The sequence below is a fragment of the Magnolia sinica genome, chromosome 1 (assembly GCF_029962835.1).
Source record: "Magnolia sinica isolate HGM2019 chromosome 1, MsV1, whole genome shotgun sequence".
NCBI classification, from domain to species: domain Eukaryota; kingdom Viridiplantae; phylum Streptophyta; class Magnoliopsida; order Magnoliales; family Magnoliaceae; genus Magnolia; species Magnolia sinica.
In genome coordinates this window covers 135,842,776-135,865,132 of record NC_080573.1, presented here as the reverse complement: position 1 = coordinate 135,865,132, position 22,357 = coordinate 135,842,776, and the positions used below count along the sequence as shown (strand labels likewise).

The 22,357-nt window shown below is 44.4% G+C and overlaps 1 protein-coding gene across 2 annotated transcripts; it reads right to left on the bottom strand.

The window, feature by feature from the left end:
• Positions 1 to 117: 117 nt before the first annotated feature.
• Positions 118 to 21,231, bottom strand: LOC131219379 (probable inorganic phosphate transporter 1-9). 2 transcript variants are annotated; one of them, XM_058214493.1, is made up of 3 exons: positions 20,510 to 21,231; positions 18,277 to 18,749; positions 118 to 614 (listed from the first exon to the last, which is right to left on the bottom strand). In XM_058214493.1, exons 1-3 carry the CDS (start codon positions 21,214 to 21,216, stop codon positions 157 to 159), a joined length of 1,638 nt encoding a protein of 545 aa, XP_058070476.1. In that variant the 5' UTR covers positions 21,217 to 21,231; the 3' UTR covers positions 118 to 156. The 2 variants fall into 2 exon arrangements, with proteins under 2 accessions (XP_058070476.1, XP_058070468.1); XM_058214485.1 differs by lacking the exon at positions 118 to 614 and having other exon boundaries at positions 17,652 to 18,749.
• Between the last annotated feature and the right edge of the window lie 1,126 nt (positions 21,232 to 22,357).

The following is a 22,357-nucleotide window of genomic DNA, read 5'->3' as shown; positions in this document are numbered from 1 at the left end:
AAGTATTATTATTATTATTGTTGTTGTTGTTGTTGTTGTTTTGTCCCTAAGAATCCATCGTACATGCATTGCATTCTCCTAAAACTGGACATGTATTATAGGGAGACAAGTCTTAGAGAGAGAGAGAGAGAGAGAGAGAGAGAGAGAGAGAGAGATCTAATGAACAGTATGAATGGGCCCACTTGTATTAATGCTAGAAGACCTTATGAGCTCCACTTTACTGGGCCCCACATGGGTCTCATTATCTTCCAATGATCTCCCTTTAGTTTCGGGTGTGAAAAAATAGGTCAAGACAGCCCCTATAACACCAACACCACCTAGAATCATCAAAGAACTGTGCATTCCAATCTCAAGCTTATAAGGCTCTGTAATCTCTTTCTTATCGCTACTTTGAGAGGCCCAAAAGAATCCAACAGTCCCTATGATGGCCCCCAACTTCTCGGCAGCCCCACTGATTCCATGGCACGTTGATCGGAACCTCGCTAGGAAGAGCTCTGCCGGCACGATGAATGTGGTCGTGTTCGGACTTAAATTTGAGAAGAAGAACATGAGCCCGGGGAGAATGTAGAACCCCACGTCTAGTTTCTTGCACCAATGATTGTCATATAGGCCACCTATAACAAACAAGCTGTTGTGCAGTATGCCAACAACGCAGTGAACCGAGATCCAATTTCTGGTCTCACCCACAAATGATAAACAAGAAGAAATATAAACTACAAACAGAATCAAAACATTCCAAACAAACCACAAGACAAGATATATGTGGAAAAACTCCAAACAAGGATGAAAAACCACAGATGCAAACTTCCACTATGCAGAAAAACGAAGATTACAAGGCAATATACTAACCTCTCCTTTGAAAGTACAGAGAAAACCCTTTGCCTACACCTTAGAATTATTTCCCATACATACCTAGAAAAGCCCTAGGGACACCTATTTATAGTTTAGGCAATTTTCCTTTCGCACCTCTACGAAAACCGACTCAAAAATCCGCAGTCCACATCAAATTTGGAAACGAATCTGTGTAACCTCGACCGGTCGAGTAGACCCTCAACCGGTTGAGCAGACCCTCGACCGATCGAGCTTGGGCCACGACCAATCGAGCACCTCGGAACCCAAAACCTGATGCTAGCTAGACTTTGAGTCGAGCCAGTCCTCGACTGGTCGAGTGGGCCACTCGTCGAGTAGGGCACTCGACTAGTCGAGCGACTCCCAGATGTGGCTCCACATCTCAATAATCTCCCACTTGGAGACACATCGACATAAACCTTCGTCTTCTACATCCGGAGTGCATCACCTCCCCGTCTTCAAGCCTGAAGACCAATCAAAGCTGAACAGAGCTTCAGCTTCTCCTGTGTGACCGCCTTGGTCAGCATATCCGCAGGATTCTCACTTGTATGAATCTTCTTCGGAGCAATCGATCCATCTTCTAGTAATGAACGTATGAAGTGATATCTGATGGCAATATACTTAGTGCTTAAATGAAAGGCTGAATTCTTAGCCAAGTGTATTGCACTCTGACTGCCACTGTACAGCATGCAATCTGCTTGCTTCTTACTAAACTCTTTCATGAAACCTTGCATCCACACCATCTCCTTGCATGCTTCTGTAACCGCAATATATTCTGATTCCGTCGTACTGATAGATAATATCTTCTGTAACTAAGAGACCTAACTGACTGTAGCACTACCCAAAGAAAAAATATAACCTGTAGTGCTTCTTCTACTGTCGATATCTCCTGCTAAATCTGAATCAACGTAGCCTTGTAGCTTGATTTTCGATCCTCCATAACACAACCTTACATCTTTAGTACCTACCAGATATTTAAGGATCCACTTCATAGCTTCTCAATGTTCCTTCCTAGGGTTGTTCATGAACTTGCTAATAACTCTCACTGCTTGAGCAATGTCTGGCCTTGTACTTACCATAGCATATATGAGACCCCCAATAGCTGACGTGTATAGGACTTTAGCCATGTAGTCCCGTTCCTCCTACGTCTCTGCACCTTGCTCCTTAGATAGCTTGAAGTGGTTGGCTAACGGTGTGCTAACCAGCTTAGCACCTCCCATATTGAATCGATCAAGTACCTTGGCTATGTACTCTACCTGTGACAAAACTAATTTTTTATTTTTCTTTTCACGTTTTATCCTCATTCCTAGGATTTATTTTGCAGCTCTTAAATCCTTCATGGCAAGTTCTCTAGACAGTCGTCTTTTGAGATCTGAGATGTCCTTCATGCTTGAACCGGCCACAAGCATATCATCAATGTACACAATAAGGATGATGTACGACATATCAAACTTCTTCAAACAACAACAGTGGTTTGCATGACATCTCCTAAAACCGTTTCCCGACATGAAACTGTCGAACTTCTTGTACCACTATCTCAGATACAGTGGGCCCTATCCAGGCCCACGTGACTTTATGAATAGATTGGATGAAAATAAATATTATGTTGGACCTTAAGTTGGGTGGAAAATAAACATTATATTGGGCCTTAAGCTGGGTAGAAAATGAGCATTTTGGTGGGCCCCACTTAGGTAAGTATTGTAAACCGCACCCTCTATTAGTGTGGGCTCCATCATAATGTATGTGTTTCATCCAACTGTCCAACTGTTTTGAAGATAATTTAAGGCCCATTTTATGAGGCCCATTGGGATGTATGCAGGCCCATGTGACTAGGACCATGTGGATGCATTTGTGGCCCGTCATTGAGGCCTACCTTGATATATGTATATGAGACCCATGCATGAGGCCCATTTGATGTATTAGAGGCCCAATGGGATGTACATGAGGCCCATTTCATGGTTTATGTGTTGACCCTCATAGCGACAGTGCCTTGGGAGCAATGTTGGTTTGATGTCCACATTGAATGGATAATGTTGGTTAAATGTCCGCATTATAACTATCCCTAAGGCCCACTGATAGGCCCAAAATTATGGTAAGTAGGCCGTCTATGCCCATCTCCATTATACCTAGAACCCATCTCTTATTACATGTTTAATATAGATGCATGATTCATGATCATTCGCACCATATGTATGCCTGATGTGAGGAATGACCGATCATAGCATTTGCCTTTGGATAGATTGTTTATGGACTCCTTGATAGGCGGGGTTGCCTCATATAAGTGCATGGTATATTCAGGGCTATGCATGACTGATAGTATGACTCATGCACTTGCATTTGTGTGATTGTAATTCTTGTATGCCCTAGCGACATCGGGGCCATAGCCTCCCCAGATACATCGTGGATGGCGATTGGACCGAAAATATTTGGTTTAGCATACGGGCACCATAGATGTCTCTGGTGAAAATCCTAAACCCGATGGTACCGGAGGATGACTCCAATGTCGAGAGCCTGAGTGGATATATGAGCGCGAGAGGGCTGAATACCAGGCGTCTCCCACTGTGTCTTGGTCGGTTGGAAAGGAGTGTGGCCTTACTCGCCCGAGGGTAGGGGCAATACTAGGTTGAGTTTGACCCGCTCGCGAATGGGTCCGCTATCGACGTGCCGGATAAGTATTGACAGACTATTGACCAGTCGGATAGTGAGGTTTCTTACGCTCACTCGGACTGTGCAGCTAGGAGAGCGGCAGTGCCATTTAGAGTGTATTGAACCCTGTTGATTATCCAGAATGAGAACTATACTGATATATGATGAGGATTGGCGTGCTTGAGTTGCATCTCGCATCGCATGGCCGTGTTATGGCCAATAGCATTCATATCTTGCACCGCATAGCCTTGGTACGGCTGATTGCATTCATGTACTCATCAGCATGATTCCGTATTTCTCTGACCCTGCATTCTGAGTACGCTTATATTGCGCACACACTTACACCACCCTTTAAGCTTTCTATAAGCTTATGCACGATTGATGCGTGCAGGTGACGCCAGGACGCAGCCATAGCCTTGTCGCAGCCGAGCGGGAGTTTTGTTTCTTTTATCACATTGTATTTTCCTTTTCTATCGCATTGTACTCAAAAGTTTTTGATCTTAGTGGATTTTGTGGTGGTGTTCTTGTGGTTATTGTTTGTGGGTTATGCTTTTGTTATGCTCATTATGAATCGGACTGATGACTTGAAATCCTCCTTGTAGTATTCCAGGATCGGAACCTGGTGAATGGGTGCCGGGATCCGAAAATGGTGTCCTTCATGCTTGAACCGGCCACAAGCATATCATCAATGTACACAATAAGGATGATGTACGACATATCAAACTTCTTCAAATAACAACAGTGGTTTGCATGACATCTCCTAAAACCGTTTCCCGACATGAAACTGTCGAACTTCTTGTACCACTATCTCGGGGCCTGCTTTAGGCCATATAGACTCTTCTTCAGTCTGCACACTTTGTTCTCCTTTCCTGGTACCATGTATCCTGTCGGCTGATGCATATATATCTCTTTTTCAAGTTCCCCATGAAGAAAGGCTGTCTTAACATCTAGCTACTCTAGATGTAAGTCTTCTGTAGCCACTATACTCAAGACCATGCGAATCGTAGACATTTTCACTACCGATGAAAATATTTCAGTGAAATCGATACCTGCCTTTTGTTGAAACCCTTTCACAACCAGTCTAGCCTTGTACCGTTTCGAACCATCGCGCTCCTCCTTCAGTCTATAAACCCACTTGTTATGAAGAGTTTTCTTACCCTTGGGTAGAGTAACTAGCTCCCATGTACGATTAGATTCAAGAGAGTCCATCTCATCATCCATGGCCTGCTCCCACTTAACCCGTGTATCTGACTGTAATGCCTCTTCAAAACACTCTGGTTCACCATTATCTGTCAGCAGTATATAATGTAAGGAGGGTGAGTATCGGACTGTGGGTCTCCTCTCCCGAGTAGACCTCCTCACAACCAGTGTATGCGGCTCTGCCTCATAATGCTCCTGTGCATGATCATCCTGTGGGCTGTAACACCCGTGTCCGGTAACTTTTCCAACTCTATGAATTCTTTCTCCTCGGCCTTATTTTCTTGCACACTGTCCTTATGCATCACTTTTTCATTGAAGACTACGTCCTTGCTTTTGATGATTTTTCTGTTTTCTACATCTAAAAACCTTTAGCTAAAATCATACTGCTCGTAGCCTATAAACGTGCATCTCCTAGACTTCGCATCCAACTTATTTCTGTGCTCTGCATTAATGTGAACATATGAAGTGCAACTGAACACTCTGAGATGTGCAAGGTTCACTTCTTTCTCAGTCCATATTTCTTCTGGTAGCCCATCATCCAATGGTGCTGAGGGACTTCTATTGATGAGATATACGGCAGTATTCACAGCATATGCCCAAAAGGTCTTGGGCAACCCTGCATGTAATCTCATGCTCCTAGCGTGCTCAAGGATGGCCTTGTTAATGCGCTCAGCCACACTATTTTGCTACGGTGTCCCTGGAATCGTTTTCTGATGTTTGATTCCATTTGCTGCACAATACTCTTCAAATCTCTTATCAAAGTATTCTCCCTCATTATCAGATCTGAGACATTTTACTATTTTACCTGTCTCGTTTTCTACCATAATTTTTCACTTCTTAAATACATCAAACACATCAGATTTGTGCTTTAAGAAATAAATTCACAGTTTTCTACTAGCATCATCAATAAAGGAAACAAAATAATGTGAACCACCAAGAGATGATACCTGTGCCGGTCCCCACATATCAGTGTGTACAAGCTCCAACAGATGCGTCTTTGGAGCGCGTCCTGTCTTCTTGAAACTTACCCTCTTCTGCTTGTTATACACGCAGTCCTCGTAGAATTCCAAGTCAATAGACTTCAGCTCTGGTAGATTTCCTTTTGACAATAGCACTTTCATCCCTTTCTCACTCATATGTCCTAACTTCTGATGCCATAACTGCCCATTCACTCCAGTTGATGCGACTGCGAGTAAACTATACGATCCTGAAGTCACGTATAAGGTACCTTTCTTCTTGCCTCGAGATATCACCAAGGTACCTTTTGTGATCTTCCAGGAATCGCTGGTGAATGTCGTCACATAACCGATATCGACCAACTATCCCACTGAGATCAAATTCCGTCTCAAACTCGGTACATGTCTGACATCCTTCAATTTCAAAGCCGTTTCATCTTTCTAATTTATATGAATGTCTCCCTTTCTAATGATACTGCACGGCTCATCATCACCCAGGTAGACTCTCTAGAAGTCACCTGATACATAATTACGCAGAAATTCCTTACATTAAGTGGCATGAAACAAAGCACCTGAGTCTATAACCCAAGACTCATTCATCGCATTAAGAAACAAGATCAACGCCTCTATGTCACTCTCCTCAGATAGATTCACTGAATCTTTCCCGCCTTGAGAGCTTCCTTCTTATTTCTTGAGCGCCCTGCAATCACGTTTCATATGCCCCTTCTTGCCGCAATGCCAACACCCGTCTTTGTCTTTCGGTCCCTTAGACTTCTTCCTCGACTTAGAACGTCCGTGTTTATTGCCTCCTTTGTTCAGCGATCTTCCTCTTCCTTCAACGTTTAGAGCATTCCCTGAATCCCCTGAAACTCCTGATGCCTTTCTTCTAGATTCTTCATTGAGAATTAGACCGGCCACATCATCAAATTTCAGTTTTGTCGATCTTGAAAAATTACTCACAGCAATCACCAAACCATCCCAACTGTCTGACAAACTAGACAAGATCAATAACACCCTGACCTCATCCTAAAAAATAATGCCAACGAATTCCAACTGGCTTGTGACTGTATTGAACTCGTTTAGATGTTCAGCCACGCTCCCACCATCTGACATCTTCATGTTGAATAGCTGTTTCATAAAATAAACCTTGTTGGATGCTGAGGGTTTTTCATACATGGTGGCTAGGGCTTCCATTAATTCTTTTGTGGTTTTCACCTTGGATATATTGAAGGCGACGCTCTTAGACAAAGAGAGTCGGATCGTTCCTAAAGCCTTCCGATCCAATAAAAATCATTCATCATCTGTCATCTTTTCTGGTTTCTTCTTTTTTCCTCCTAGAGGAATATAGAGGTCCTTCTGATACAGATAATCTTCCATCACTCACCACATCCATCACCCATCGCTCTCTCTCTCTTTCCTCTCTCTCATTTCTCAAACTCACCTTTCCCAAGCATGAAAAATCACACGTCCAAAGCTCTCCCAAACCTCCATGAGAGAGAGCTTTGTGTGTGGCCCACTTCCTACCCCTTATCTCTCATCTCAACCATCCAAACTTCATCTCTTCCATTAGAATCGAAGCTAAGGAGCAAAGAAAGACTAGGGAGCAAGAAGGAGACGGTGGGTGATCTTGGATCTCCATTTCTTTATTTATTTATTTTTTGTGATATAAGGGCCCACTTATGGTGGGACCCACCTTGATGTAGGTTTTGTATCAAAGAGGGGCCCATGGTGGCGGGACCCCTCCATCCTCGCCGATGTCTCTCTCTCTCTCTCTCTCTCGCTCTCTTTCTCATATATTGTGGACCCCACTATGATGTTTGATCCACGTCGTCCCATCCGTAGGGCCCACCTTGCTCACCATCTTTGGGTGGGCCTGGATGTAGGAGAAACACAAATATCAGATTGATCCAAATCTGGTGGGCCACGTCCAAGTGAGACCCACCATGATGCTTGTGTTGTATGCACACTGTCTAGCGTCCAGGGACACTGGACATGCACTGTCAAGTGAAGTGTGGACTGACGTAGGGTGTACTAACAGTAAAGTGAAGTGTTAACTGACAGTGGAGGTTTATTGATGGTGGGTGTGCTAGCAATGAAGTGTGAACGGTCAATGGGGTCCATGGGACCCATCCACGCCGTCCACCTGTTAGATGGGTCATACCGTGATGCGTGTGGGGTCTCCACCGTCCCTGGACGGTGGGACCCACCCCACGTGTGGGGCCCTCCTTGATGCACGTATCCACGCCCAGATCTATAGCTAAAGTGGTAGATTGAGTGAAAGGTACCTCGTTTTAATGCAGAGGTCTTGGCATTGATTGCCTGTGCCGGTGGCTAACAGGGGGGGTGTGTGCTGACGGTGGGGTCCATGGGACCCACCCACGTTGTCCATCCATGGGCCACACCATAGGGTATGTGTTTTATCCACACCGTCCACTGTCTTTGGACGGTGGGACACACCCCACGTGTGGGGCCCTCTTTGATGCATGTGACTGTCCAGGCTGTCCAAGGGCCTGGACGTCAACACATATGTATATATATTATATAGTTTATATTATATTATATATATATATATATATAAAAGATGGTGGGCCCTACGTGGGACCCACCTCTCCCTTTAATGCATAAAGCTGCATTGGCAGCAACTATACCATAAAATATACATCATATATATTATATATTTTATAATATACATAAGGGTAGGCTCCACATGAGACCCACCTCTGCCTTCCTAAGGAGCTGTAGCTGTAACGTACAACAACTATATGCGGTTGTATACGTCCAGCATGGGACATGGACCACACCATAATTCATGTGTTGTATCCACCGTCCAGCAAGTTGGGAAGGTGGGACCCACCAGCAGGAGAACAAGTTGGCTAGGGTACCTCATACCAGTTGCATGGCTGGTGAGTTGAAGTCAGCAAGTTATGTAGCCCCATGATGCATATGTTTATCTACACCGTCCACTATTTGGACGGTGGGGCCCATCATGCATGATGCATGTGTTGTATCCATACCATCCAACCATTTTGAGATATCATTTATGGTATGAGGTAAAGGAGGAGTCAGAATTAAAATTCAAATGGGCCCCACCATTGAAATAGTGGACAGTGACATCCACCGTTCAAACTTCTTAGGGCCACGATAGTTTCCAATTAAGCTAATACTTATTTTCATTTCATCTATCTCTATGATAACTTATGAATAGGTTGGATCTCAAAATACGTAAGGGTGGGCCCAATTTGATATACATTCGGCCCACTGATCGGCCCAATTGATTCTACCCATTGGATCGGCCCAATTGATTCGGCCCATCGATTCGGCCCAATTCGATGCAGCCCATTGATTCGGCCCAATCCGATTCGGCCCATTTGATTCGGCCCATTTGATTTAGATTCTACCATGATGTATGTGATAATGTTTTTGGCGGTCATGTCGTGGGAGCAATGTTGATTAGATGTCCACATTGATGGGCAATGATGGTTAGATGTCCTCATTGTGACCTTCCCTTAGGCCTTATTAGGCCCATTCTCTGCGTGGGTTAACCCAAATAAGTAGCCCCCATTTGTCGTATGTGATTGATCGATTCTGATTATGGGTATGTGACACCATAGCATCATGATACATGTCCATACACATCATCTACATGCTTATGATGAGATGAGTGATTGATCATAACATATGCCATTAGGCAGATTGTTATGGACTCCCTAGTAAGGGAAGTTGCTCGCACGAGCGCGCGGTACGCATATGTTTGCTGTATGACTGGATTGCGTGATTCATGCATCTTGCATTGTATGACATAGTTACTGTACGCCCTAATGACATCAGGGCCGTAGCTTCCACAGGAGTATCGTAGTTGGTAGGATTGGATATCGAAAATCTTCTTCTACATGGGATGCTATAGATATCCCAGGGTGAAAGTCCCTAAACTCTTATGGTACCAGGAGGTTGCTCTAATGTCTAGACCAAGTGGGTGCATGAGCGTCTATTGCCGATTACCAGAAGGCCGCGCTTCCACTGTGTCTTGGTCGGTTAGAAGGGGGTGCGACCTTACCCGCCCGAGTGGAGGGGGCAAAGCTAGGCTGAGTTTGACCAGCTCAAGAAATGGGTTCGCTATCGAGAGTCGAGTCCGATATTGGCAGGCGGATAGTGAGGTCTATTCCACTCTCCTTGTTGGCGCGATGAGGTGGTAATCTGGTTGGAGTGTACTAGACCCCGGTGATATTCTAGAGTTGAGCTGTATTGATATGTAGACTTATATGAGGATTGGTGTGCTTGGTTTGCATCTCGCATCACATGGCCTTGGTATGGCTGACATCATTCATGCTTTGCATCGTATGACCTTGGTACGGCTAATAGTATTCATGGATTCATTAACATATTCCGCATTACTTTGATACTACATAACTGTATTACTACCTTAAGCACACACTCTTACCACCCTCTAAGCTTTCTATTAGCTTATGCACGACCATTGCGTGTAGGTGACGTTGGACCGCAGCAGCGCTGAGGCAGGAGCGCATAGCAGATCATCTTGGAGCTTTTGTCCATTATCATTGTATTTCTCTTTATGCTCATTGTACTTGTAAAGCTTTTTATCATAGTGGAAATGTGATGGAGTTTTTGGTTGTTGTTTGTAAGTTATGCCTTTGGTTATGCTTATTATAAATTAAATTGACGTTAAAAATCCTCCTCGTAGCATCCCAGGAACGGAATCTGGCGAATGGGCGCTGGGAGCCGAGAATGGGGTACTATGGAGGCTGTCAGCGCCGGATTCGGCGATTAAAAATTTTGTGAGTCCGGTTTTCGAGTTTGGGGCGTGACAATCCCTCTCCTCTAGATACTCTCAGGACTCAAAAAAGTCCTTTAAGGTTTAGGCCTTGGCCTACTCAATGACAGTCTTAGTCTTGGTCCTAAGCCGAGATAATTTCTCCTCGGAGGCATCTAGAGCCTGACGACTCGGCTGACTCTCCTCCCTAGCCTCTTGCAATTGCGAGGCCAAACGAGCACCCTCGGCTCTAGAGTCGTTGATGACCTTCCTGGCAAGCCCTAAGTCGCTGACCATTATGTTGAGTCGAGTCATGGCAGCTTTGAGTTATGCTTCCGCCTCCGCTACCCGTTTCCGAGTTGCTTCAGCCTCCACTGCCCGACTCTGAGCTTCGACCAGATCCATGCTAGCCTTGAGCAAACAAGGAGCGAACTGTAAAAGAAAAATGTAAAGCCAGATTAAACTCGAAGGAATCAGCAATATAAGTGAGAAGTTCAAGTCTTACCTCGAGGAGAATCTTTGCAGCGTGAGAGAGAGTCCGCCTTTGGGGAGCTTTGAAGAGGGCAGCGAATTCTTTCTCGCTCCCATGAGAAATTGCCCAGGAGACTATGTTCGACACAGCCCGCTAGAAGAACGACGTCTCCTGTTGAGTCATCTCCCCTCTTGAAGGCTCACCTCTCCTGTCCTCCCTCATCTGTTCCCGAACCTGCTCAGCAACAGGTCCTGACTCAGGAGCCACTTGAGGCTCGAGAGCTACCTGAGCCTCGGATGTTACCGCGTCCGCCACTTCCGCCCCCTCCTAGTCGGGGATTATTACGGTTGGGATGGTTGGGGCAGTTTGCTCTTTAGCCTTCAAAACCGTCTTCGGCTTCTTTGGAGGTGGGGGCCGAGCCTCTGACCTTAGAAGGGCCTTCATTTTGAAAGGCGGACGAAAAATGGGCCTTGCTTCAGCCATCTCTGTATCAGAAGCAAGACGAGTTAAACAAAACTCAAAGGAAATATGACAAGAAAACCAAAAAGTACCTGTCACAGTCGAATCCAAACCCGATTCAAAAAGACACTCTGGCTGGAGAAGTCTCTTCCAAGACCGCTGTTCCGGACTTAGTGCCTTCAAATCCTTGATTCGAACTAAAGCACCAGCTCCGAGCTTCGGCCTTCACTCGGGAATATCGGCAAAACATATCCTATCAGACTCAAAGACACTAGTACGAGAAGATAGACGAGAAGTGTTTGCCGAGTCACTTGCTTGAGAGAACGCCCGAGGAACACGAGATTCGATAAGTCCTGGCTCGGCAGTCTCTCAGCGCCCACACGCCCAAAACCATCTATCTCTCCAGTGCTTGTTGGAGGTAGGTGGGTCGGTTATCAAAGGTCCGCCCTTGTTCCGCCAAGCACACAAAAAGTACCAGCCGAGCTGTTGCGGATTCGGCCATACTTGAAACAGATAGAGAAACTTATCGATAGTCAGTGGGGGCTACTCTGTCTCAGCCCACAACACTAAACATCCGAACAAGCTCCTCCACCCGTTCGATATTATCTGCCCGGGCACTATCTGAAGTCGGGAAAGTAGATCCCGACCTATTCCTTGGAGGGGCAGACGTAAGCCGCATTGCAGAGCAACTTGAAAGATAGTAACTATCCCAGTAGGAGGACGGTCGGGTAATTCACTCAGCAAAGAGAGACGGATAATAACCGAGTCTAGGACATGATACCCGGCCCTAATTCTGTCTAGATCCGTCTCAGTTAAAACCGAAGGGACCGGACCCCTCTACTCATCTCCAGCCTCTCCTCCCTCGACCGCCGATTCAGCAGCTCTTGCCGATCTCCGGGTAGAGACTGACTCACTAGCTCCTTCGGCCTCCCCATCCTCTTCCTCTGATTCCACCTCAGGAGGATTTGGTCTGCCTGGGGCAATCGCCAAAGACGCCCTACCGCGGGAGGAACCCGCAGAAATAGGACGTTCCGCGGAGGATCCAACCACTCTTTCAAAGTGCTGGAAAGCCTCATTGGCACCAACGGCCATCTCCGCTAGCAATGAAGGTGATTCCGAGACATCCCAGAGACACCTCGCTTCACCCTCTTCACCGGAAACTCCCTCCCAGGGGCTTGTGGAGCCATGCATTGCCATCAAAACTGAAAATAAAAGGGAGGGAGAGAGTACAAAACTCACCGGAGATAGTAAGGAGGGCTGAAGTGAAGACGAACGTGGAAGCGAAAGTTAAAAATCCAAGGGGAAAAACAGTAACAAGTAATGGAAAACGGGAAAGCAATGGAAATCAGAGGGAAAGGAAGAAGCGTGAAAATGGAAGATCCTCGTCCCTCTCCTCTTTATATAGCCGTGCCACGTGGCTAGGACATTTAAGGAGGAGTCAAATCGGCGGTCGCTTCGACTCCTCCGCCCGACACGTGGCGCATTCCGAACAATGCAATAACTACCATAGCCATGTGTCCAGCGCCTATAAGCGGGAAGAAATGTTCCAACGGTTGCCCGCTTGTGCGACCTCGATCGACAAATCGTCGTGTGCTCCAGACGACGTAAGACTCCTGCTAGCATTAAATGGTCCATCATAAAGTCGGTCCCAGCTCAAGCCGACTCAACGATTACTCTACTCCATAGCGTCAACAACGTTAACACAAGGAGTAGGGGGCTTACTATTGGGGGAAAATATGACAAGTCCGGAGACCCAATTATGGAATGGACCAACTCTACTGACACTGCCCAGGATTCCGAGGCAACAAGCCTGACCGAGGTAAATAAACTAAATGCCTAAAGAAGAGACTTAGCTCGGATTGTAGAGAATAAACCCCGACCGAGACTTACAAAGTCATGAGCCACAAGATTAAGTATATAAGATGTATAAAGTTGACTCGGCAAACGATGAAGCAACATCTAAAGAGGCCGATAAAAGCTGAAAGCTTAGAAGCCACCCGATCGACTATAAAACCGACCCATGTTTGGGTCAGTTATAGAGTCGGCTATCGAATTAAGAAAGGACATTAATTACAGGTGGGTTCCGTTTCATCTGACAGATGGCGAATAGTTTATTCTTGTAGCCAGCCGAGGCCCACTCGTCACTAGAGGCGGTTAGGGCCGAGTCAAGCAAGGAAAAGACGATGTAAATGGAAATACTGTCCCGAGAATCCAGTAGAAGGATCATCGATCCCAAAGATCTTGAGATCAGATGGAGTTCAAAAACAGATCAAAATCAAACCTCCTAGAAATCAGGAGAAGAATCCCTGTACGTTGGGGCCCTCCCATTCCTATAAATACAGGGGACCTCCAAGATGATAGGTATGCAGAAAACTCTCCTAAAAACCTCTTACTACGACCCCATCACTGACTTAAGCATCGGAGGGTCCCCAGCTCTAGCCAGGGTCTTCTTTGTTTCCTTCTTGTGCAGGAAATAAATCGGAAGAGGAGGCAATCAATTTTTTGCATCAACAATTTCTATAACTCAAATGATCCAAAGATCAAAAGTTATACTCGAAACTAAAACTTACTATTTATAGTAAAAATGAAATTAAATGAGACTTTTGAGAATTTCACAAATCTGGCATGGGTAACCCAGCATGAGAGAGCTGGTTGGCTTAAGTAGGTTCTTCCATCCAAAAATCATATATAATACGTAGAAAAACTCATCCCAATTTACCGAGCCTCAAATGCGAAGGCAGCTGGTTGAACAAGATTTCAATAGAAGTACATGAGAGAGAACAAGATTTTCAATCCAAATACATCAAACTTTCCCATTGTGCATATGCTAGGGCCATAATTTGGTGATCCAGACCATTGAGCTTGTGTCCTTTCATGACCCAGATATTATCTTCAAGCGGACAATGCCAACCTTTTAATTGTCTGCATGCAAATAAATGCTCGACAAGAAATTCACCAAGTAATCCACATTCAATCGAAAAAAAGGCTAAAGATTGGGTGACCGGGAAATTTCAATTTGGGAGATATTCAGGTTACCGTCTGACAATGATTGGGCCATCAGTTCAACGGTATTAATTTGATAATCCTATTCTTGCATCTGGTCAAATATTTAGAACTTGGCCACTCGACTCAACAAAATTTTGAACTAAGACACTAGGAAATATGCTCGTGAGACAGATTCTGACCCCGAATAAACAAGACTAGTGGAGTTGACTCACTTAACTCGGTCAATTCAATGCGAGTTGTGACGACCTTAACTGAGTCGTTCACCTGGTCACCAACCCACCCAACATAGGCTGCACCAATGTACCCTGACTAGGCAGAGTAAAAAAGTTCACAGGCCTGATCGTTGGTCCAGATCCACAGCCTAAAATATTAGATTGCCCAAGACTCACCCCATAAGATCATTGGCACATGATGAGAGTCCTAGGACGATTATGAGAAAGCACAGCTTCTGTACGGATGTGGATTGAAGGACGAGGATTTCTTGATTTCGAAGGAAGTTAGGTTCTGGGATGCTAGGTAGGTTCCACACTGATGTTTGCCAGAAATCTACCCCGTTGATCTGTTTTGTGAGATCATTTTAGGACATGGGACAAAAATTAAGGTGGATCCAAAAGTCAAGTGGGCATATGAGAGGAAACAGTAGAGATTCAATGACCACCATTGAAACGTTTGTATGGCCACAAAATTTTGTATGGATGGCATATAAACATCAAAGTGGAGAAAATTAAAACCCTAAGTATTTATTTCCACATTTTGTTTTTATGTGTAGGGTACTTGAGTTTTGGATCCACCTAATTTTTGGTACGCAGATTCACTGACGCATCCAACCATGTGCCCAACTAGTACGGTCAAATACGTCCACCAACAGTCCACATTCAGCTTATTAATGCATCAACTTGATATTTTAGTTTGGGCTTAACCATGGTGGGCCACACCATTTGAACGGCCCATGGATCTCTTGCACAAGTGGGCCTGGTCCTAGCTTCACAGCGTCTGGGCTTTCTTCTCACGCTGCTGTGGTATTCCGGACCGTGGGATTGAGTCAACGACAAGGATGGGCCATCCATTGGTGGAGCGCGTGTTGCGCTTCCCATTGTTCCAGCAATGGCACCTCTCTTAAAGGGCTGATTCCCATTTTTATCTTTTGGAAACCATGGAAGAGTAGGAGTATCTGTCGTTTTGAAAACCAGGCGCCTTCTGCCCAGGATATCATCGCTGGCACCTTCTTTTGGATCAATTGGGTCAGCAGTCTCCTGCCGTTCCCCAACCAGCTTAAAGCGTCCACCACAGCTTTGTTAAAGTTCTTGAGCATCTGGATCCCGGCCACTAATTCCCAGAAGGTGTCAGTTGTAAAATGGGCTAGACCGCCGGCGGGCTGGATAAAACCGAACGTGGATGGATCAGCTGGAGGCTACTCGGGCCGCTCGGGCAGGGGAGGTGTAGGAAGGGACAACAATGGTAAATTCATTTTTGATTTTTACGGAGGGTATGAGGTGGGCACTAACACTAGGACAGAGATTAAGGCGATCTTGGATGATTCCAGCATAGCGAAGCATCGCTATTTGGGCCCTGTCCAGTGGCAAGAGTTCCTACTGGTCCATCTAGTACTGGAAGACGAGAGAGGCTAATTCGGTGGCTGCTGGCTTGGCAAGGCTAGGTAGTGAATGTTAGCAAGACCACGACTTCCGTTCTTGGGAGGCCCTTCCGCCCACGATCCGAGACCTTCTCTTTCTCGACAAAACGGGCTTAGGAAATCTGCAGATGTCCTAGCCTTGCTTTTTCTTGGTTTTCGTGTTATATAGTCATTTGATGGGGGGGCCATTTCTTTTTGCTATCGGTCTACCCCGAATCATGAGGTGTAAGCCGCTCGTGGCAACTATTTCATTGAATATATCTCACATCCCACATTTTAAAAAAAATAATAATTAAAATAAAAATAAAAATTGATCCAGATTGCACATTTTTTTGAGATAAAGCATGTCGGTCACTTGATTCCATGTCTTGGTCCACAATTTCTTGGAAATAAGATTTCATATAAAACAATGTTTATTTTATTATTCTTTACACAAATCTCCATGACTCTAAACAAGCCCTAATGGAAAAGTCATGAAGTAATAAACTTGGATGAGAGAAGTCTCGTGTTTGAGATTCTTATCGAGGGTGATTAATATAGGAGCAGTTACTCGTGCCCGAGAATTTCGAGTGCTAATCTATCCGGGTCACTCTCAGTGGACCTTACCTTGTTTTATATATATATATATGTATATATATATATATATATATATATATATATATATATATATATATATATATATATATATATATAAGAGAGAGAGAGAGAGAGAGTCATGCTCCCCTGCGCACCTACGCACGTGCGCACGTTTGCACACGTGTCATGGGTGTCTAATCTGAACGGTCCATGTGATGCAGAATCCCATGAAACCCCTTATGACAAATTTTCACCCTGATCTAAATTTCTGGTGGGCCATAGCAAAGAGAAATGCAAATCAAGGGAGGAAACTGTTTTCATTTTTCATGGTCCATAAAAGTTTTAGATCGAAGTAAAACTTGGTCCCGGGGGTTTCAAGAGGTGCTGCTTCACATGAACGGTTCAGATTTCAGATCTACATCACGTATGATGGGTTCTCAAAAAAGTTCGTATGTAGTACGTACGAACTGGTTCGCAGGTGAGCATTTATATATATATATATATATAATATCTAAATCCTGTTACATTTATGAAGGTAATCATTCACGAGAGTAAAATCAATTGTATTTATTATTAGAGTGAAAAAATTTAACAAATTATCAAATGCCCTATCAATGAGAGCTTATTACGTCATCAAAGTTTACAGCGGAAAACAAATAAAACTAAACGTGCACTATTCTTCTTCTCTATTCGAACTTGTCTTTTACACGGTCGCCATCCGTAACATCAACCTGTAATTTACTTGCAGTATTTGTATAAGATAAATGAATTAATTGACCATGCTCTATCAAATCGAGCTTTTAGAGCAAATGGTTAATTGTCCTACATCAAATGGACAAAAAACAGCCTAGGACTAAGTCTATTAATAGGTCCAGGTTGGCCAAACTCCCTGCTGCCCAATCCTAACTCAAAATCCTTTGGGCTAACCCAAGCTCGGCTCATGTTTAAAAACAAATTAAAAGTGTTAACCATGCCTAACCAATATGGCAATTTATGTGCAATAACCACTTGCAAATGCCAAATATGTAAAAGTGACTTAATTCCAAAGGAAGATCTCAAATTGTATCAATACAGATAAAATAGAAGGTGCATCCAAACACGCTTCAAAAACTTCTTTTAATAGAGCAAGCCATAATTACAACTATTATTTTTTCACTAGGAATCCATTGTACATGCATCGACATTCTCATAAAACTGAATATGTATTACAGGGAGACAAGGAAGTCTTTGAGAGAGAGAGAGAGAGAGATCTAATGGACAGGATGAATGGGCCCACTTGTATTAATGCTAGAAGACCTTATGAGCTCCACTTTACTGGGCCCCACTTGGGTTTCATTATCTTCCAATGATATCCCTTTAGTTTCAGGTGTGAAAAAATAGGTGAAGACAGCCCCTGTAACACCAACACCCCCTAGAATCATCAAAGAACGTGGCATACCAATCCCAGGCTTATAACCAGGGTCTGTAATATCTTTCTTATCGCTACTTTGAGAGGCCCACAAGAATCCAACAGTCCCTATGATGGCCCCCAACTTCCCAGCAGCCCCACTTATACCATGGCACGTTGATCGGAACCTCGCTGGGAAGAGCTCTGCCGGCACGATGAATGTGGTCGTGTTCGGACCAAAATTCGAGAAGAAGAACGTGAGCGCTAGGAGAATGTAAAACCCCGGGTCTAGGCGCTTGCTCCAATGATTGTCATACAGGCCACCTATGACAAACAAGCAAATGGACATGATGAGGAAACCCATGATCTGGATCTTCACTCTCCCCACACGATCGATGAAAAGGACAGAGGCCCAGTATCCGGGGATCGTCGAAGCAATGGCGATGATCGCCTGGAGTTCCGCGACATGGAAGGCTGCATGATAGGCATTAGGTCGATCTTTCTTGTCAAACTCAGCTTTATAGATTAGTGACTGTAAAAGGTTGATAGTGTAGAAAATTACATCGACCAGAAACCATGCAGTCGCGGAGGCGAATAGATCGCGTCCATGCTGACGGACGAACTGTTTAGAGAAAAGGCCGTAGGACGGTTGTTCCGGCGGGCAATCGGACTCTTCTGCAAGCTGAGGTTCTGGCCGGGAATCGGACTCTTCTGCGATCTCAAGCAGAGACCTGTCGAACACCTTCTCCATGTCTCTGACTGCTTGTGGGATGTTATTCTCTACCAATGCCGTGTATCTGCAAAAATTAAGTTTCCTTATTTAAGGATTGCTATTAAAGAATCTTGATCTCAACCATTGGTAGACAGGAGATTGTGTACAAATGGCTTCGACCCATCCATTTCATGGTGGGCGGGAATCTAGATTCACATTCAAAGTAGGATTGTTGGGTGTCCCGCTTGGAGTGTGCGTAGAAATTCCCAGCGCAATCTCCTCTTTGGTTATTGGAACATGGTCAAAGTTGCGGTCATATAATTGAGCTAATACACTTTTAAATCAACAAATGAGACATGTTCCACTTCTATGTGCCTGCGTAGAAGCATCACACGAAGCCAGAGTATCTAATAACTCTCTTTGTAGCAAACCAAAGTTGGCATTGATGATAGCCTAGGCATATGGCAATAGATTTGCTATCATGGTTAAAAGACTCAGCAACACAGACCGACTACTGGAGTTGGGCCTGAGTCGGGGCTGAATTGACTCAGCACACCTCTTTTTTTTTTTCCTTTTCTTTTCTTTAAAGGATAAAATCTTCATATATTTGAACGACTTTACATCAGAAAATACTTCGGGCAGCCTCTGAGAAAAAAGGACGGAGAGGAAGCCCAGGAAAGAAAAGAAAATCAAAAACTAAACTGGGCGGTCCGATTCTCTTAGCTTTTTCCTGATTTTTTTTTCCTTCATATGATAGGAGTATCTGTTGGGGTGGGCCTCCCGAATGTGAATGGCTTGTAAAGCAGGGTCTCTTAGGCCCTTTTTATGGCCTGAGCCATCCGCTCAGCTTTTGTAAGCTTAGTTCTCCCTATCAATGAAATTTTGAGAATCTTTTTAATTTAAAATAAAAAAATAAAAAAAAATAAAAACACCGAAAACCTACAAAGATGGAGGACTGGCAGCTCCTACTCCCCCACCGGACACTGCCTAATGGATCCCGACCCCGAATATGATGGGGAAGCTCAGCTCACCTGAGCCCGGGGTGACTCATGGTACTTGAAAGGGATCCGATCCGGCTGACTGAGTCAGACTATACTCATACCAGTCACCATCAGACTTGTTCGAGTATTAAAACCAAGTTTTCTATATTACGCAATATGATTGTGTTTTACGTTGGGGTTGTAGCTGTTGATGGGTTTTTTTTCTCATTGATCCAAAACCATCTATTTAATGGCCCATACCATCGTGGATGGGTAATACCAAAAGGATTTAGATTTGGAACATGACAACTGTGGCCCTCTAGATTAATGGTTTAAGTAAACAGTTTATGAACAAATTCAATCTACAGTAACTTTGCCTTTGCCGTCCATTGAGAGTGAAATGTATGTGACTATTTCTCCGCAACAATAATATATATATATATATATATATATATTCTTCATATGACGACCTGTATTTCAATCCTGTCCGTCCGAACTGCTAGCCTTATCAAGGATGGAGCACCTACTTATAGTCACGCTTACAAGATGACACTGGCCATCTGATACTGACCATTGAATTTGGACCGTCAGCCATTTTTATTTTACTAGTTCATTCGATGGCCTTCAATTGGATGGCTAGGATCATGTAACAATTGCAATTTTCTAGCCAGGCTCCATTCATGAGAATAAAAAATGACCGCGGAAGAAAAGATAACCAACGATCGACAGTCTACATATGACACCCACCTGATGAGTGGTCCTGCCTAATATTTAGGCCAGGGCACATTCACCATGGGCCTGGCTCACGAACATGGTGGACCATGGTCCATAACACATAAACGATAAGCCATCTAGATCATCATACCTAGCAGTTTCGGGCATCATCATCCGCCAGTAATATGTTAGCATAGCTGGGACTGCACCAAGCATCAGGATCACCCTCCATGCCAAATCCGCCTCACCGGGCGGTTTCGGACCCGCTGGTTCGGATGGTGATCTTGGTATGCGATCGAACACTGTGCAAACAATCATAGTGACTGCCGAGCCGACGAGGATCCCAAAGCCCTGCATTGAGAATACAGCGGCTATGAATGATCCACGTGTCCTCTTATTAGCGAATTCGGACATGATCGTTGCCGATAATGGATAATCCCCACCGATGCCTACCCCAAGCAAAAACCGAAAGAAGGAAAGGCTCGTCAAGACGCATATCTTGGTCTTACATATTGAGAACCCGCATCCAATCGAGCTGAACACCATGAGCATGAGCGCAAGGCCATAGACCCGCCTCCGACCGATGCGGTCGCCGAGCCAACCGAAGACGAGCTGGCCCACCACAGTGCCCAAAAGTGGAATTCCGATAGTAGCTGACACGACAAGGGCTGGAAGAACACCCAACCTGTTTTCCTTCCCATCGTAATAGAGTGCACCGATCAATTTCATGATCGGCGATATGCAGAAAAGATCATAAGCATCGGTAAACAAGCCCATTCCTGCGATGATAATCGCTTGGAAATGGTAGTATTGTATTTTTGCAGTATCTAGCACCGAGAGTACCCTTGGCCCCGGCATCTTCAGAGATCGATTGGAGAAGATTAGAGAAGAGATTGAAGTACGTGCTATGCAGAAAAGATCACCTTTAAATTTTAAAGAGTACTGGTTCTTGATAGTCACCTTGACATTTTTTTACTGTGAAACGCGTAGAGGAAGACTTTCGATGATTCTTTATAGCTTCTTGTCACCAAGATGCCCACCTAGTGTTTGTTTTTTTGTTTTTAACTCTTATTTTTATTCTTGGTGATGGGGATTGCATTTTTTTTTCCCCCTAAGTTTCATCTTCTGACAAAATATTTTCTAACTGCTTGTAGATGAGAACTCCCGTGCAATAAGTTGCATGTGCCACCACTGTAGTATTTGTATGGAATCCAACGTATCTAGAAGTGCCCTCGTATCTTGCTACTGTATGACCCAAAATCAAGCAAGATGGACAACCCAAAAGCCTTCGAACTCATGCAGGGCCCACCTGATTATTGGATTGGCTATCCATGGGGCTTCTTATTTTCATGTTGGCCCCATAATCGACTAGTTGCAAGAACTCATCTACAACAAAGTCCTTGCTACATATATGTAGCACGAGTAATTAACTCAGACCATCCTCAACAAGTACATTGCTATTTAGATTTTACATAAATTTAAAATTGGTATTAGCTTTAGAACTTTACAGATATGATTTAGGCCCTGCTTGAATGCATGAAATTAGTGACGCGAAATTGCAAATTAGAAAAGTGAATAACTGAATTAAAGAGATTATTGGTAGAACGTCAGGAGACGATGTTATGATCCCAAAGGTTTAATAACGTAACTTTACACATTCCATCAGTCATGGAAGGGGCAGCCATTGTAAAGGGCAACTTGGACCAAGTGAAAGCTGTCACGGCATAAAAAGGGCTACCCGTGCAACAAGAGTGCAGTCGCCGGGTGGAAAGGGCTACCTGGATAACTACAGTGTAGCCACCATCCCTTGAAAAGGGGCTAAAGTGAGTGCTGCCATATATAGAATGGGCCCTCATGGACATCGACTAACGAACATGGTAGAATGTTACAACCCCTAAGGTTTAATAGCCAGACTTTACATGTTCCATCAGTCACGGGCTCGTGACTTTTGGTGAATTGGTTAGGGTCTTAACAGGCGAATCAAACTCCTATTTGGAGA